The sequence below is a fragment of the Prionailurus bengalensis genome, chromosome C1, assembly GCF_016509475.1.
Source record: "Prionailurus bengalensis isolate Pbe53 chromosome C1, Fcat_Pben_1.1_paternal_pri, whole genome shotgun sequence".
In the NCBI taxonomy this organism is placed as follows: Eukaryota; Metazoa; Chordata; class Mammalia; order Carnivora; family Felidae; genus Prionailurus; species Prionailurus bengalensis.
In genome coordinates, this window is record NC_057345.1 from 114,705,439 (window position 1) to 114,721,082 (window position 15,644).

General features: G+C 43.9%; 1 protein-coding gene across 2 annotated transcripts in view; it reads right to left on the reverse strand.

Moving 5' to 3' along the window:
• The window catches only part of CNTNAP5 (contactin associated protein family member 5), an 804,456-nt gene that overhangs the window by 370,605 nt on the left and 418,207 nt on the right, over positions 1–15,644 (reverse strand). For both annotated transcript variants that reach the window (XM_043576518.1, XM_043576517.1), the window contains exon 8: positions 350–614. In XM_043576518.1, the coding sequence (XP_043432453.1) occupies positions 350–614 (265 nt within the window). The remainder of the gene's footprint in view (positions 1–349; positions 615–15,644) is intronic.

Here is a 15,644-nt window from a genome sequence, read left to right on the forward strand (position 1 = left end):
GGTCTTGATCTCACAGTTCATGAGTTTGAGCTTAGCATCAGACTCTGTGCTGACAGCTCGGAGCCTGGAGTCTGCTTCGGATCCTGTGACTCCCTCTCTCTCTGCCTTTGTCTGCCTCTCTGTCTCTGTCTCTCTGTCTCTCTATCTCTTTCTTTCAAAGATAAATAAACCTTCAAAAACTTAAAAATATTTTTTTAAAAATGTTGCCTCTTCATACTTAGAGTAAATCTGTGAATACTGGGTCATCTCACATCCCCGAGCTGGATTCTATATGTTTTAGTCAGAATCTCAGACATCTGTCAACTTGGCCAAACCAGAAAGCGAGCTAGTGGCTGTCAGCACACCGTACCTGTGAGGATCTCAGCTGTGCGTTCTGTCATTTTCTGAATCACGAGTCTCACGGTTCCACCCTCCAGGCTCAGCAGCAGGGTCCCCGAGCCCTCAGACAGCTCTGTGGACAGAAGCAGACCATCCTTGTTCCATGTTCGAAACTGGAAACTCACTGAGAGCCCATCAATTTGGGGGGTGCCGGGCAGCAGCAAATAACTGCTGCTGGAGTTGACAAATGTGATGGGAACAATTTGTGGTTCGGAGCAGGAAAAAGTGACATTGCCCTGGAAAACAATAAAAATCAAACATATAAAAGCCATTTTTTATTCTGCAATCTGACAGCTGATATAAACGACCACCTGATGCTGACCTTAATTTCAGGATCATTCCACATTCAGCTGCAAGATCTTAAAGGGAAAGAAATACGTCGCCTTTGTTCAGATGTACCTGCAAGACTATTCCCACTCCTGTTTTCTGGAGTGTTATCTTCAAGAAGGCCATCAAAGACGCCAGTTGGGGTAGGGGGTAAAGGGGTAAGCATCAACATTTTCTAAGGAATCAGACAGGAAAGCAATTACACTCATCCACTGAATAAATATGTACCGCAAGTCAACCATGGGCCAAGCAGAGAGATACACATGAAACAAGTTTGTTACAATGTGGATGTGCTAAAAGAAGGACACGAAAGGTCCCGGGTGGGGGGGGGTGCTGGTAGAAGAAATAACTATACAAGCAAAGGTTTCACAAGGGAGGCGATGCTTTCCTGGAAGGAAGCGGGGGAAGGAGAGAAGTGAGTGTGCCCCGCCAGGCTTTTCAGCAAATAAATGGCACATTGTGTGGGAAGGTTTGAATATAATAGCAAAATGGCATACCTGGGGATTACAGAGAACTTGTCATTTCTGAATATTATATGGGGCAGGGAGGGCCAGGGGCCATGGAAGAGGTCAGACCAGAAAGATAAACAGGTAGAGTTTATGTTTGCTAAGTTATCATTCAAGTTTAGAAAAAATAAAGTGACAGCCACCTGATTTCAAGCTATGAAGATTTTCAGCAGCATGGGTTGCGGGGCGAGGTGGGGGGGTGGTGGGAAGACTAGAGGTGGGGAATATGAAGTGTGCATAGACTAGAACCAGGAAGACGCAGAAGAAGATTACCCTTTGCCTAAGTGAGGGAAAACTGGTCCATGTTTATTGGAGGATGATTAGAGGATGTGTTTACATCAGGCAGTTACAGGAAAATAAAAAAATGTTCCAGAGTCACTTCTGCTAGGTCAATAAAGAGAGAACCTGGGATACCTTATAAATTGTGAATAGGTGTTATGTTATGAAAGCCATTTGGAATTTGTATTGCAAACCCAGCAGCCAACCACATCTTAGTTTCTATCCATACCATTTGTCTCTTTTAAACTCCAAACTAATCTCCACAACAAAGCAGCAGGCTTATTCAGGTAGCATAACATAATATTCTCATCTAAATAGTCATGGACACATCATGTTTCCTGCAAATCTTTCCTTTCAAGGCCGTGAATGGTCTCTCTTTGCATGATGCTAGGTTCAGCCTTCTTAAGACACTTTTACAGGCACTTACACACAAAAAAAGACAGCGATTTCCAAAAGTGGGGGGAATGCCCTGCCTTAATTGGCCGCCTGAGTTCACCTTTCCACTAAGGTGGCCAGATAGGGAGGTTAGATACCTGGGGCAGCCCCCAGTACCAGAGCAGGTGAATCATTCAACTCCCAAATCCCCATAGTCCAGGAAGACATCCCTAGATCCTAGCCAGGCCTCCTAATGATAGTCTTACATTTCTGAAGGCAAGCAACAGTCTCTAAACACTGCTACCAATAGCACGTTTCTGAGGGTCCGCTCATCAACCATGCCGCTATGAGCATATTCTTGTACTAATCATTTGTTGTCGTTGTTTAGATGTTTCCTCCTCTTTGAGCTAGATCTCCAGAAGTTAGTTAATGGGTCAAAGGGTAAGGCCTTGATATCCATCAAGAAATTGCCTATGGCTCACACTACCCACCACACCTGGCAATAGACTAAGCACTCAACCATGTTATCTCATGTGTTCTGCACGGTAACACTGCCTCCATTTAAAGAATTCACAAACCGGGGCGCCTGGGTGGCTCAGTTTGTTAAGCGTCCGACTTCGGCTCAGGTCATGATCTCGCGGTCTGTGAGTTCGAGCCCCGCGTCGGGCTCTGTGCTGACAGCTCAGAGCCTGGAGCCTGCTTCTGATTCTGTGTCTCCCTCTCTCTGACCCTCCCCCGTTCATGCTCTGTCTCTCTCTGTCTCAAAACTAAATAAACGTTAAAAAAAAAGAATTCACAAACCAGCTTCATGAAGGAAGGTAAGAAGTTTAACAAAAGCCACCTGCCTCCTTAGCAGGGGCAACAGGACTCTGTTTGTCTGCTTGTCTGACATGGAAGGATCTCCTTTCAGCCACCATCTTTGATATGTTCTTTCTCTGTACCAGGTACAACCATTCTAAAACTTCTACCCATTTGCTCATGATATCCATTGTTTGAATTTGCACATTTTAAAAATTTCTCGTGGCCTTCTTTTCAAGAATGAAAACATCCCCACTGATGGCCGACTGACCGAGGCAAAGCTGTCATTTTGGAAGGAGCAAAATCACAAACACTCCTCTAGCAAAGTTCAGAGATAGCAGTCCTTTTCCTCCTCTTTTTCTCTTCCTGAAGTCAGTATCCCTCCTCTGGTAACAAATTTGCCAGAGGAAGACTGTACCCAAAGTTGGAGGCTATGCAGAAAGGGGAACAGTTGGGGGGCAGTGATGGGGTGGAAGGTAGTAGAGTAGGAGGTCATACCAATGTCCCTGTTCCTCCACTGGTTTACAATCTGATGTTGAGCTCAACCCAAGCCATCCTCTGAGTGTTCTGTGGATCCACAGACATGGGGATGGGGGCCTAAAGAAACTGTGATTCTCCTCTGATCTGATCAGTTCATTCATATCTGACAGGTCTCCCTCAGACTCGCTTCATCTACTCAGTGTCCAATGGACTTCAGCTCAGATGCTTCTGAAATAGGCAAGGGGACTCAGCAAGCCTTGAAGGACACTCAAGTGTCCCGGCTAGTCTCTGGTAGCAAGAAATTCAGATAAATGCCTCAGGGATTCTCCCCAGTTAAGGTAAGGCCATGTGCAGTGATCAACACTGTTGACATGCTCAGGGAGCGGGACAACGTTGAAATGCTTTGAGGTGTCCCTGGTTCACTACAGGTCACACTCCTCCACAATCCTTCACACTGTCCTCGGTTGCCCTTGCCCTGGGGCAGCTGCGTGAGCTGTCCAAAAGCTCCCTGCTCTTAGAGCACAGCCCTGCTCAGTTCTCTGACGGCAAGTCCAAAAACAAACAAGTAGGAAAGAGATGGGAGTAGACTGGAAATGCCTGCAAGTGAGTGTTTCCAGCTCAGCTCCCCATGCCACAGCTGCCATGTGCCATTTCTGTGTATAATCCTGTCTCAGTCATGCTTGCTGTTGGCAGAAATGCCACAGTGTTGAGAAACATCTATACCAAACCCCACCCCCATCTCCCCAGTAGGGAGAAAGAAGAAAAAATCAGCTAAATGCACAAGTGCTACTTTTGAAGTCAGCATGGATTATCTCATCTTTCTCAATAATGCCATTTGTGACTTTGGAATCCTTCTCAAGGCAGCATTTGAGGGAGTCCCCGCCATGATTTAGAAACAGCATGAAGGAAGGCAATTCACTTTAGAACAGTGTCAAAACAGAAAGTGGCTAAAAGTCTACAGATTGTATTCTACCCCTTCGATCTATCAATTCAACTTTCATTCCATCTCCCTCCCCACCGTCCTGCCAAGAAAGAAACTACATTTCTCAGACTCTCTACTCCACTGCACACTGAATTCATTGGAGAATTCAAGAACCCTTCACGATTTCTCAAGCACTGTAAACCAATGTGCTTACACATAAGTTATAAATGTGATCTTAATCCTTTGCATTAGTCCTTAAATGTACATTTTGACTGATAAGTATGGAGCATGCCATGACACAGGAGTGCACTGTGGCCAAATCTTCACAATAAATCGGCCAACCCTGGCTCTGTAGATGAGATTAAAAGGAAGTCAGTAACACTGCCACGGGTCCCTTTGCCCCCTCCCTAAGTTACAAAACCTGCGGTGTCCTTTATTGTTCAAAAAAGAAGTCACTCTATGTTGAAGAGGCTAAATCCTTGGTACCTGATGTATTTCTCCTGGCAACTCCACCATGTCCTGATTGGATGGTAACCCTCCAGAGGCTGCCAGTCAAGTCTGTGGTAAGGCCTCCCCAAGGCAACAACTGCAAGAGGGAGCTGGAGCCCCTGAGTGGGGACATCACTTTGTCCCCAGGATGGCGGTTCTTAGTGCCCTGTGCTTTCATGTTCATATAAGCCCATCCTCCAAAAGGTGAGATACCCAAAAATTCTGGAACCAAGATACAGCAGGTAGCTGTCCATTAGAGACCCCCCAACAATACCTATGTTTCTTCTCAAGGATACACCACGCCTTTTCTTTAAAATCCTTAAAACACAGACGTTCCCACCCCACCTTTCTTACACAAGAGTGATCTCTGCAGATGGAACACTGAACTTTGAAACCCTAAAGATCTGTTCATAGGCCATACTAGAGAGACTTCCCATATCTGTGTAAAAACAGTGTTCCGTACCATAAACAACAAGAGCTGGCACTGAGCTGTCATGAGCAGCTTTATGGCCTCCTACAGATGGTCATGACTTGAAACCGAAGAACCAAGTTTGTGTCGGTGAAGAAAGCAAACTCTTTTCATTGATTCATCCTCCCCAAGGAGGCCCTCCATCCAGAGGGCAGAGAAGAATCTCCACATCACTAATTGCTACAAAGAAGCAGTACATGATCTCACACAAAGAAAGCCCATCCTAATCTGGAAGGTTACGACAGGCTTCCTCAGGGAGGCGACATTGGAATTGAGATTTTACGGAAGCAGAGGAGAAGCAAAGTGGAGAGTAAGGAAAGTGTTGTTATCTGAGTACAGCGGGAAAGCATTTGCTAAGGCTGGAGGCAGGAAGGTGTGTGGCATAGTCAGGGACCTACAAGAAGGTCAGCTGACTGCAGTTCAACAGCCAGCATGTCAGCAGGCAAGATAAAGTGGAAAGGACACAAAGAGACACAATCGTGTAAGCCTTTAGACCATGTTGAGCTACTAGAACTTGATCCTATGGAAACAAGACAATGGGAAGGGGGTGAAGGGGAAACAGCTGTAGAGTCTAGGATAGATGCATAGTCATATTGTGCCTCAGATGCATCCCTCAGGGGGCTGTCCTTAGTGAGTGGAGTGTTTTGTGTGCAAAGATGAGAGGTCAAGAGCCATATTTCCGGAAGCTCTCAATCACAGTTAGTAGACTACAGCAGTGAAGTGCTTGTGGAGAGCTCCATGGAGAATGGAAAAGGGGGAGAGGGAGAAAAGCAAACAGGTATTTTGTAGGTCAAATTGATAGGAGGTGCTGTGCCGGGTGAAGGGGCAGGGAGACCAAGCATAGCTCCTACTCTCCTCCGCTTGAACAGACTTCAAGTAAGTAAGAGCAGAGATGGCCCTTAATTGCTGACTGACTGCCACCTGCCATGGCTGGCATCCACCCCCAGTAGAGTGTGAAGACACACTGACAGCAAACAGAAGTCCTCAAGTTGACCCATCCAATCAATTTGTATAGTTACTATGGCAACTGCCCCCTAAACACATTCCATGCCTTTCTCCCTCCACCAGGAATGGCTTCCTTAGGCATTGGCACCCAACTTCCCACTCCCTCCTTCTTGGGCCACATATCTGAGCCCCTTCCAGATCCCTCCATCCACAAGGTGGCTGCCATCTCCACAAGCTTTCATTGGTCTGTGTACCATACCATTTATCTACATATTTACACGTGTGTTACCATACATCTGTTACATCTCTTATACTGCCTTGTTGTAATTAGCTACTCTTGAATACCTGGCTAGGCTTGATGCATTAATACATTTGTAACTGGGTACAGAACATCTTCCATTGAATTCTGAGAAGGAAGTAAAACTGTTCAATTTAGGGAGAAATGGCTTCTTGTCATAAGTATTTACTGGAAAAAACACGTATTCTGTCTGATCCTTATTTTTGGCTACTGTACCAGGATAATAGTAGAGGGTTGACTTAGGATCAAATGAGGACATGAGCAAGGTGCCCAACATTGTTCCTAATGGTGCTTTTCTGCTTTCCCAGGTCTGCCACTTTCTTGAGTGATCTGAGGTAAGTCACTTATATAGTCTTAGTTTTCTGTTTTGTAACCTAAAGCCTTTGGCCTGGATGGTTCTAAGGGTCCCACTGCTTCCCATTCCTAGGATCTCTGAGTTGGAGTGCACCCACATCCTTATCATTTGTCCTCTTTAGAGGGGGGGACAGGAGTCATTTGGATGATTCCTATTGTTGGCATGAGAAGTGCAGCCAAGTGTTTACATTTTAAAATACCTTTCTTTAGAATGATTCAGGGCATAAGGAAGGACACCTCGTCCTTCTACTAATTCTTCTAACTGCAGGGAAGAAAGCACAAGCCTCCAGAGAGGATGATGTATATTACAAAAATAGTAAACAGAAAATGATTGTGTTTCATATTTTTAAAAAGAAGCCCAATATTTTGTTTTATTTATGTTTTTAAAAATGAGGCGCAATTTTGGGGCATCTGGGTGGCTCAGTCAGTTAAGTGTCCAATTTTGGCTTACGCCATGATCTCGCAGTTCACGAGTTCACACCCTTTGTCAGGCTCTGTGCTGACAGCTCAGAGCCTGGAGCCTGCTTAGGGTTCTGTGTCTCCCTCTCTCTCTGCCTCTCCTCCACTTGTGTTCTGTCTCTCTCTCAGAAATAAATAAACATTAAAAAATTTTTTTTAAAAATTAAAGAAGAGGTCCAATTTTTAAAACCATACTTCACATGATATAACAACCAACTGACTGACTATTCCTCTCCTTAGTTCCCTCAACACAAAAAGCATCCATAAATACTTTACAAAGAAAATGCTGGGTTAACATTTCACTGAACCAGGATTTATGGTGTTTAAAAATTTCTTGCAGATAATAAAATAGGTGAAATTATCTGTAACCTGCTTAGCTTGGTGCTGATCCAAGGGATATACAGTGAAAATCAGAAGAAAACAATGAGCGAGAACACAGGTGCTGAACAGCTACCCCCTTTCCAAACGAATCCCCATCATTCTGCCATGAGATCAGAAGTTAGTGAAAAGCTGACTGAATTCCAAATAAAACCCATCCAACTAAAACCCTTCTTCCCTGGTGGAGGGGCCTGTCGAAAAGGAGATCTTACAGTAATCTCATAATTACTGTGGTCTCCTGATGACCTGTGAGTGAGGAGTGTCTGTACATTTAAGTCTTTGTCATGTGACCACGGAATGAATCCGATGAACTGTCACACACAACACTTCTTGTCCATACAGAGGGACAAACTTCAGAAGATGCTGTTCTGTCATGGACACGGTGGAGGAAACACCATCAAGGTCTCAATGTGAGTATATAATAGATGGAACAGACTGAAATGCACTGAATGATGAGCTAATGGTCTCTGGTTTGCCACACATTGATGAATATGCAGTCATCATCTTTTTCCCATTGGCCACTGGGTATTTTAGCCAGGACTCAGACAGCACAAGGCGAAAATGCCATGGTTCACCAAGGTAGAATAAGGAGCTAACAAAACTGAGAAGAAAGACATGAACAAATGACTTAATCTGTGCCTATTTCACAGCTGTATTATTGAACATAATCCTATGCTTATTTTAGATGAGGTCATGGACGTACATGACATGGTTCAGATCTTAGTAGCCCAAGCTACCTGTGCCCGAGTTTCTACCTAGGTGTTGCCTTTACCTTATCTCTCTGCTAAGGGATCCACTTTGTTTCAAGATAGTTCCTTACTTACTTGTGTTGGCTGCACAGACCACAGGTTATGGCTAAAGGGGCCACCAGTGATGGAGTGAACATAGGCATTTTTCAGTTGTGGGCATTTTCTTCCAGTCAAACTTTGGCCAGTGATGACTGGCACCATCGTTTTCTAGTTGTCTTGATTTGGCAAGTGCCTTCTTTCCTGACACATTTCACTACCCAAAGACCTCTATTCCTGCCTGTGATAGTGATTCAAGCCATTTGGCTATTTTGTGGAAGGCACCAGAAAGTTATCTCCTGCTGCTTTAAATTACGGTCTCAAAGAAGTCATAGATACAAGGCATGAGAGGAGCCTGCAAGGCCAATGGCCTCTAACTCATTCCCAATCAGGCTGTTTGCCACTACTCCCTGAGTCTTTTCTAGGACTTCATTCCACCCACTAAATGCTGCTCACTACCTGACAGTAAGTCCCTCACCTGGCCTGGAGTCAATGGGGGAGAGGAGGACTGAGGAAAGACACTTGCCAGGCCCTAGTCTGGGATCTACTGGCCACCAGGATGTGCAATGGAACGGAGGCAGTTGGGATGCTGTGGTCTTGAACCTTGACAGATGATTGGAATGGTCCCCCATGGAGGTGGCAGGGAACTGCCCCAGGGCACACATAGTTCACTCACCCCCCTAGGGGCAAGCACACACTTTCACCAAGCCTCTGAAGTGGGGGTGGGGTGGCGGTGGGGATTGGCTTTAGCTGGAAGGGTGGTGCGAACCAGAAAACCATCTACCAGATATGGGACCCAAGTCTTCTGGCCCTGGGGACACATAGCTGTCACTCATCTGAGAATATCTCTGTCCACCTCTGTCCACCCCTGCAGAAAAAGAGAGGGGAAAAGCAGAAAGCATTCAAAGAGTAGACCAGTCTTTATCTGTTGACAAGAAACCTGCAGTCATTGATGGAGGTAGAGTGGGAACAGAACTTGACCAAAGTTAGGATGAGTCTTCATCTAGTCTGGGGAACAAAGCAGCAGTTAGATAAAGAGACTTTGTGAGTAACTAGGGGAGATGGAGATTGGTGACCAGTCTACTCCCACTGGGACTCTTCAAATGTCACAGCCAAGTCCTGGTATGTCCCTTCTTCCTTTGGTCCTGAGTAGAGATGATATGTCAGGAATGGCTGTCTTGCTGTACCAGAAAACCAATATTTTTAAAGTTTATTTATTTATTTTGAGAAAGAGAGAGAGAGAGAGAGAGAGAGAGAGAGAGAGAGAGAATGAGGGGGGAGGGGCGCAGAGAGAGAGAGAGAGAGAGAGAGAGAGGGAGGGAGAGAATCCCAAGCAGGGTCTGTGCTATCAGCACAGAGTTCAATGTGGGACTTGAACCCACACACTGGGAGATCATGACCTGAGCCGAAATCAAGACTCGGATGCTTCACTGACTGAGCCACCCAGGTGCCACCAGAAAACCCAAGTTCAGACCTCAAGGGAATATAGAGCAAACCTATCCTGAGGTTCTGCTTACCTCAACTGGTTTTAGAGGATCCTAAATGTGCACTTCTAAGGGTTATACTACTGTGCTGAGCTGTTATTTACAAAGCATTTTCATTGTGGGTGTTTGTTTTGTTTTTAATCATCATCCAGACATCACAACACCCTGGTGAGCAAAAAAATACAGCTAGCAGTGCAAGGCTGAGTTTCAATCACGAGGCATCAAACAAAGCCAATCAAGCATTTATAAGCTGGGGGAAAATGATCTTGATTCAATCTAATTTGTGGGGAAAGATTTCAAAGCCAGTTCTTGATTTTCCAAATGAGTACAACCATTTCTAATTTGATTTGTCTGAGAACTCCCAGGACTGACTGGTGTGCTATCAGCAAATGTAGAGGAAAGAATGTACTGTTAGCTAAAGCTATCTTTCTGATTCACAAACTTAGGAGGAGCAAGAGGCCAAATTTAGGGTTGTTTGCTTGTTTGTTTATATTTAGACAAAGATAAGCCCCTTTGTTTGTTTGTTTATTTATGAGAGATGTATTAAATCATTTGCATGGGCCAGGCTCAGTCTTAGTAGCAAGGACACAGCCCAGGAGACAGGCAGGCTCAGAACTTGCTCACCTGGAGCTCACACTGCATCTGGTGGGGGACACCGAATGTGTCATCGCAACTACGATTAGGTGCCAGGAGAGAGAAGTTGAGGTTGCTGGGACAGCATGTGAAATGGATTCACAAAGTACCCTTTGAATTGGATGACAGGTGGGAAGTAGTGGGAGTGGGAACAGGATTGGTGTGAATGGTGAGAAAGAAGAGGAAGACAATCCTTGGGAAGAAAGTCATGATGCATTCTTGGAATTTAAGGGAGAGGAGATGCTTGGCATTAGGCTATGTAGGCAACATTTTGTTTCTGCCAAAGAAGGCCTTCAAGGATGGAGATCATGTTCCTTGGGTTTCATCTGGGGGATACCCAGGGAGAAGCATCTTTACTATTGAAGGGAATGTCCCATTTGTGGGTGTGCTGGCAGGTGGCTCCCCACATGGCCCTCTTCTCTGGCTTTCCACGATCTGGCTACATGTCCATATCAGTGAACAGGGACCAAGTGAGAGCCACATGCTGCTTTTGGCCTCAGACATCCACTCTTGACTCTGCCTCTCTTTTGCCCCCCACCCCACCCCAAGACTGCTGGCTCCCAATTTCAGCTCCTTGGCTGTGGAGTCAGTGTTAGTTTTCTGCCTGTGTGTGTCTCTGTTTCTGGCCCCATATTCCATGCTTCTTCTCTGTGTCAAAGGTGAATACCCCGACTTGAGTTCCAGTTTTTACAAATAGTGGTGCTTTTCCCCTAGAAACAAACCCTAGGAGAGGTCCTTGCGAACTGCGGAGTAGAAGGGAATGACAGACCCATGACTAAACTGATAACCTCTTACTTTTAAGGTAGAAGATAAAGCTGTAACTCTCCCTTGAACACACTTGAATTTCTATTTCCAAATACTGTACAAAGCTATTTGGAAATATGGATCAAGAAGCTTAAGAATATTAATAATCCTTTTTGACACTTTACTTCCACTTATAGAAATCTATTTTCAGGAAATCAAACCAAGATTTACACACTATGCAACCATTATTTATAATAATAAACCTGGCTCTAAAATTAAAAGAACAGTTACGTAAAGTATGGTATCTTCATATGACATATTATTTTGCCACCACTAATAACAATTTTTTATGGTAAGCACGACAATTGCTTTTACTACAACATCAAAAGAAATGAATAGGATACAAATTGCACGTATGAATCAGATAAAATATAGCTGGATAAAAATGTAGGTATAGAACAGAGGCCCCTTTGCTAAATAGTGACTCCAACTGGGTTGTGGAAGTGTGGTGATTTTTATTTACATAATGAATTTTTTCCCCATTTCAAATTTATTTGAAATGAAAAATTAATACTTTTTCTTTTTTTAATTGTTTTAATGTTTATTTTTGACAGAGAGAGCGCGCGTGCGTGCGCGCGCATGAGTGGGGGAGGGGCAGAGAGAGAGGGAGACACAGAATGCGAAGCAGGCTCCAGGCTCTGAGCTGTCGGCACAGAGCCCAACGTGGGGCTCGAACCCACGAACCATGAGATCATGACCTGAGCCGAAGTCGGACACTCAACCAACTGAGCCACCCAGGTGCCCCAAAATTATTACTTTTCTAATAGAAGTTTTAGTTAAATAGTTGTCCAAGTACTATTGGAAAGTTTTCACGACAATAATATTGTGGATTAGTAACTGCTATCAAAGGCATCAGTGTGGATTATTGAAAGAATGGAATCTAAGCAAGGATAGAAGCAGCTGATAAAACCCAATGACTACTATTTTTCAAATGATTCCCACACCTGAATAACTTCAGAATTGTTTGTCCCTTCTACTATAATCTTTAGGTTACATGTCTACTGAAGTAGGCACATGTAACAAGTTATTACAGCAGGACAGTCAAAAGAAGGTGTCGTGTGTATGTGTGCGTGTGTGTGTGTGTGTGTGTGTGTGTGCATGTACATGTCATCACTTTTTCCTTTTGAGTGAACTTTCTTGTACAAATTTGGCCCACCACCAAAGCAACTTTCTACTCCACATGCATGCACATGGTGCTTTTCTAGACTAAATTCGCGGAGGTGAGAAACAAATGAAAACACAGTATGGGCTTCGGGCATCCTGGGTAGAGACTGAAAAGCAGCAAGGGCGTGCGAAAGGGAAGTGCCACTACCTGGCCTGGAAAATGAGGCAAATTCATACATCGATAATGAATACATCATAAAAATCAGCTGCTCATTTTCCTCTATAAGGATTTAGAAATAAGAAGAAACGTATCTAATTCTGAGTATCGCTGCTGTCTCTGAATAGACATTTTAAAAGTTTTCCAGAAAAGTAACTTTAAAAATTAGAAGCTGACACTAGATTACTCCTATTTGAGGTGGTGAATATCAGCACTAACAGAAATATAATGCAAGCCACACACGTAGTTTAAAATTTTCTGCTACCTATATTAAAAAGAAAGAAGTAAAATGAAAGAGATTAATTTAATTTTTAATTTGCATATTAGGTTATTTATCTCAATACATTCATATTATTTAAACATGAAGTCAATATTAAAATCGAGATTATATATTTTTTAACCTTTCCAGCTCATCTCAATTTGCTCTAACCACATTTTGAATGCTCCACAGTCGCACATGGCTAGTGGCTACCATATTGGACAGCATAAATCTAGAGTGCCGTTATAATGGTGATGATAGACCTTGACGCCAAAGTAGATTCTGCACCACTTTTCATATGAGAACTCTCCTATACTGACTTTTATTGTTCAAAGAGATTTGGGCAGAGATCCCTAGTTCCCTACTCAAAATCCATTCTCCTTGCCTTTCCTGTAGTGGAACTCCAATGAACTTGAGGCAACAATAGGCTCCAGTGGGTGGCTACATGTCCCCACTCCCTCTGCAAATCTGTGTGGCCAGGTGACTTAGTCTGCCTTTGAGGCATGACAGGGCAGAAGCATTAACTGGGACTTCCTGGAAGCCTCAAAAAGAGCTGACTCAGCCAGCAGGGATATTCCTTTGGCTTCTGCTTTTTCTCCTGTTTAGCAGCTTTGTACGTAGACACAATACCTCAAGCTCCAGGAGCTTACTGGGACCCTCAGGATAAAAGCCACAGAGCAAGTATGGCTTGCATGAAGGATGGAATGATCTGGGTCCCTCACTGCTTCCTGAGGCTTCTCATCCCTCCGTTACTGTTTTGTGGACAGGGCAGAAGAGCTTATAGATAACTGATACAAGCATTGCCAGTGGTCTTAGGATAATACCATTTGAAGCAATTGTAACGAGCTGAATTGTTCCTCCAGAATTCATATGTTGAGACTCTAATCCCCAGTATCTCAGAATGGGACTGTATTTGGAGATGAGACCTTTGAAGAGGTGATTAAGTTAAAATGAGGCAATCAGTGTGGACCCTAAACCAATCTAACTGGTGTCTATAAAAGAAGAGGGTAATTGGACACACAGAAAAACCATTTGCATGGAGACACAGAGGAAAGGCCACGAGAGGACAAGGTGCCCATGTGCGAGCCAGGAAGAGAGGCCTCAGGAGAACCCGAACCCGCTGACACCTTGATCTCAGCCTTCTCCTCTCCAGAACCTTAAGACTGTCAGTTTCTGTTAAGCCAAGCCAATCTGTGGTGTTTTGTTATGGAAATCCTTGTAAACTCATACAGTGAGAGAGGGCTGCTAAATAACTCTTCTTAATGAAATCTTTGCCTTGAGATGTATTTTAGAGATGATCTAAAGAATGTTTCTCAGTCACAGCACCAGAAAGAAGAAATCAACTGTAGAGTTTACCCAGCTACCTAGTAACCCAGTTGGATGGAGAAGCCTCATCTCCTGACTCATACAGTGAATCTAATTAGGTCATGCCGCTGCCGCTGCATCAGGGACAGAGATTATTACTGGAGGTAGACAGCCCGAAGATCATCCCTTTTTGAAAGAGAGAGAGAGAGAGAGAGAGAGCAAACAGAGAGACAGAGAGAGAGGCGAGAGGAACAAGAGATCCGAAGCAGAAGCAGGCTCCGCGCTGATAACAGCAAGCCCGAGGCAGGACTCGAACCCACAGACTGCAAGATCATGACCTGAGCTGAAGTCGGACACTCAACCAACGGAGCCACCCCTGGAAGGTCATCTTCTAATTCTCTATCTCAGGTGGCTAAACGGTAGGTGGTGCCAATGATATCTTGCTTATATGTGAAGATCACTAGGTATACAGAGGAACAGCCTCCCCTCAGAAGGTGCTTCCACCCTCCAATGTTAAATAAGGAGACATTCTCACTGCTAATCAGACCCTGAAGGTCTGGATTGGTATAATCATCCCAGCACAAATTTAAACAAATACTTATTAAGCATGTACTACCTGTAGTATGCTAGCTTCCTCACTGGGAATTCAAATGAGTCCTTGCTCCTCTTACAAAAAAAAAAAAAAGTAATTCAGTTATTCAACTTCTGTTGATCACCATTTTCATGTGATGTTACTTTAGCTAAAATTTAGAAACCCAGTGATTAGAGCAGGGTAGAAAATGTACATAACACATATCACAGCAAATGAACATGGATTTGGCATCAGAAAAGCCAGGGAGAGAGACTTCCTAGCTATGTAACTTGAGAAGTGACTTTAAGATCATTAACACTCATGTTTCTCACAAATAGTTGTCTACTTCATAGAGTGACTTCGAGGATTAAAATAGATAAGTGCGAAAAGCAGTTGACAGAGTATCTGGCACATACTAAATGCTCAGTAAGTTATTATTTTCATTACAGACTATGTTGATGACAAGAAAAACAAAAGAAGTTATATGAAAGAATATTCCTTTCTTAAAAAAGAAGACTGGAGGGCAGCCTGGGTGGCTCAGTCGATTAAGCGTCCAACTCTGGGTTTTGGCTCACGTCGTGATCTCACAGTTTCATGAGTTCCGGCCTCATGGTGGACTCCGTACTGTCAGTGCGGAGCCTGCCTGGGATTCTCTCTCTCTTCCTCTCTCTGCCCACCCCCCCCTCATTTTGTCTCTGTCTCTCTCACAATAAATAAACTTAAAAAAAAAAAAAAGACTGGAAAATCTACACTGGCATAGTATTTATGGTTGCCTTTGTTTGACAGGAATGCCGGTGATCTTTTTCTTTCTTTCTACTTTTCTATATTTTACAAATTTCCTGTAATCTGTAAACATGAATTTTCTTGTGCAGCCAAATGCTCTACCACTGGCTTATACCCCCAAATTCTCTTGTGAAAAATGAAAATGAAATATTATTTAGACGTGCCTGTGTGGCTCAGTCCGTTGAGTGCCCGACTCTTGATTTTGGCTCAGGTCATGATCTCACAGTTTGGGAGTTTGAGCC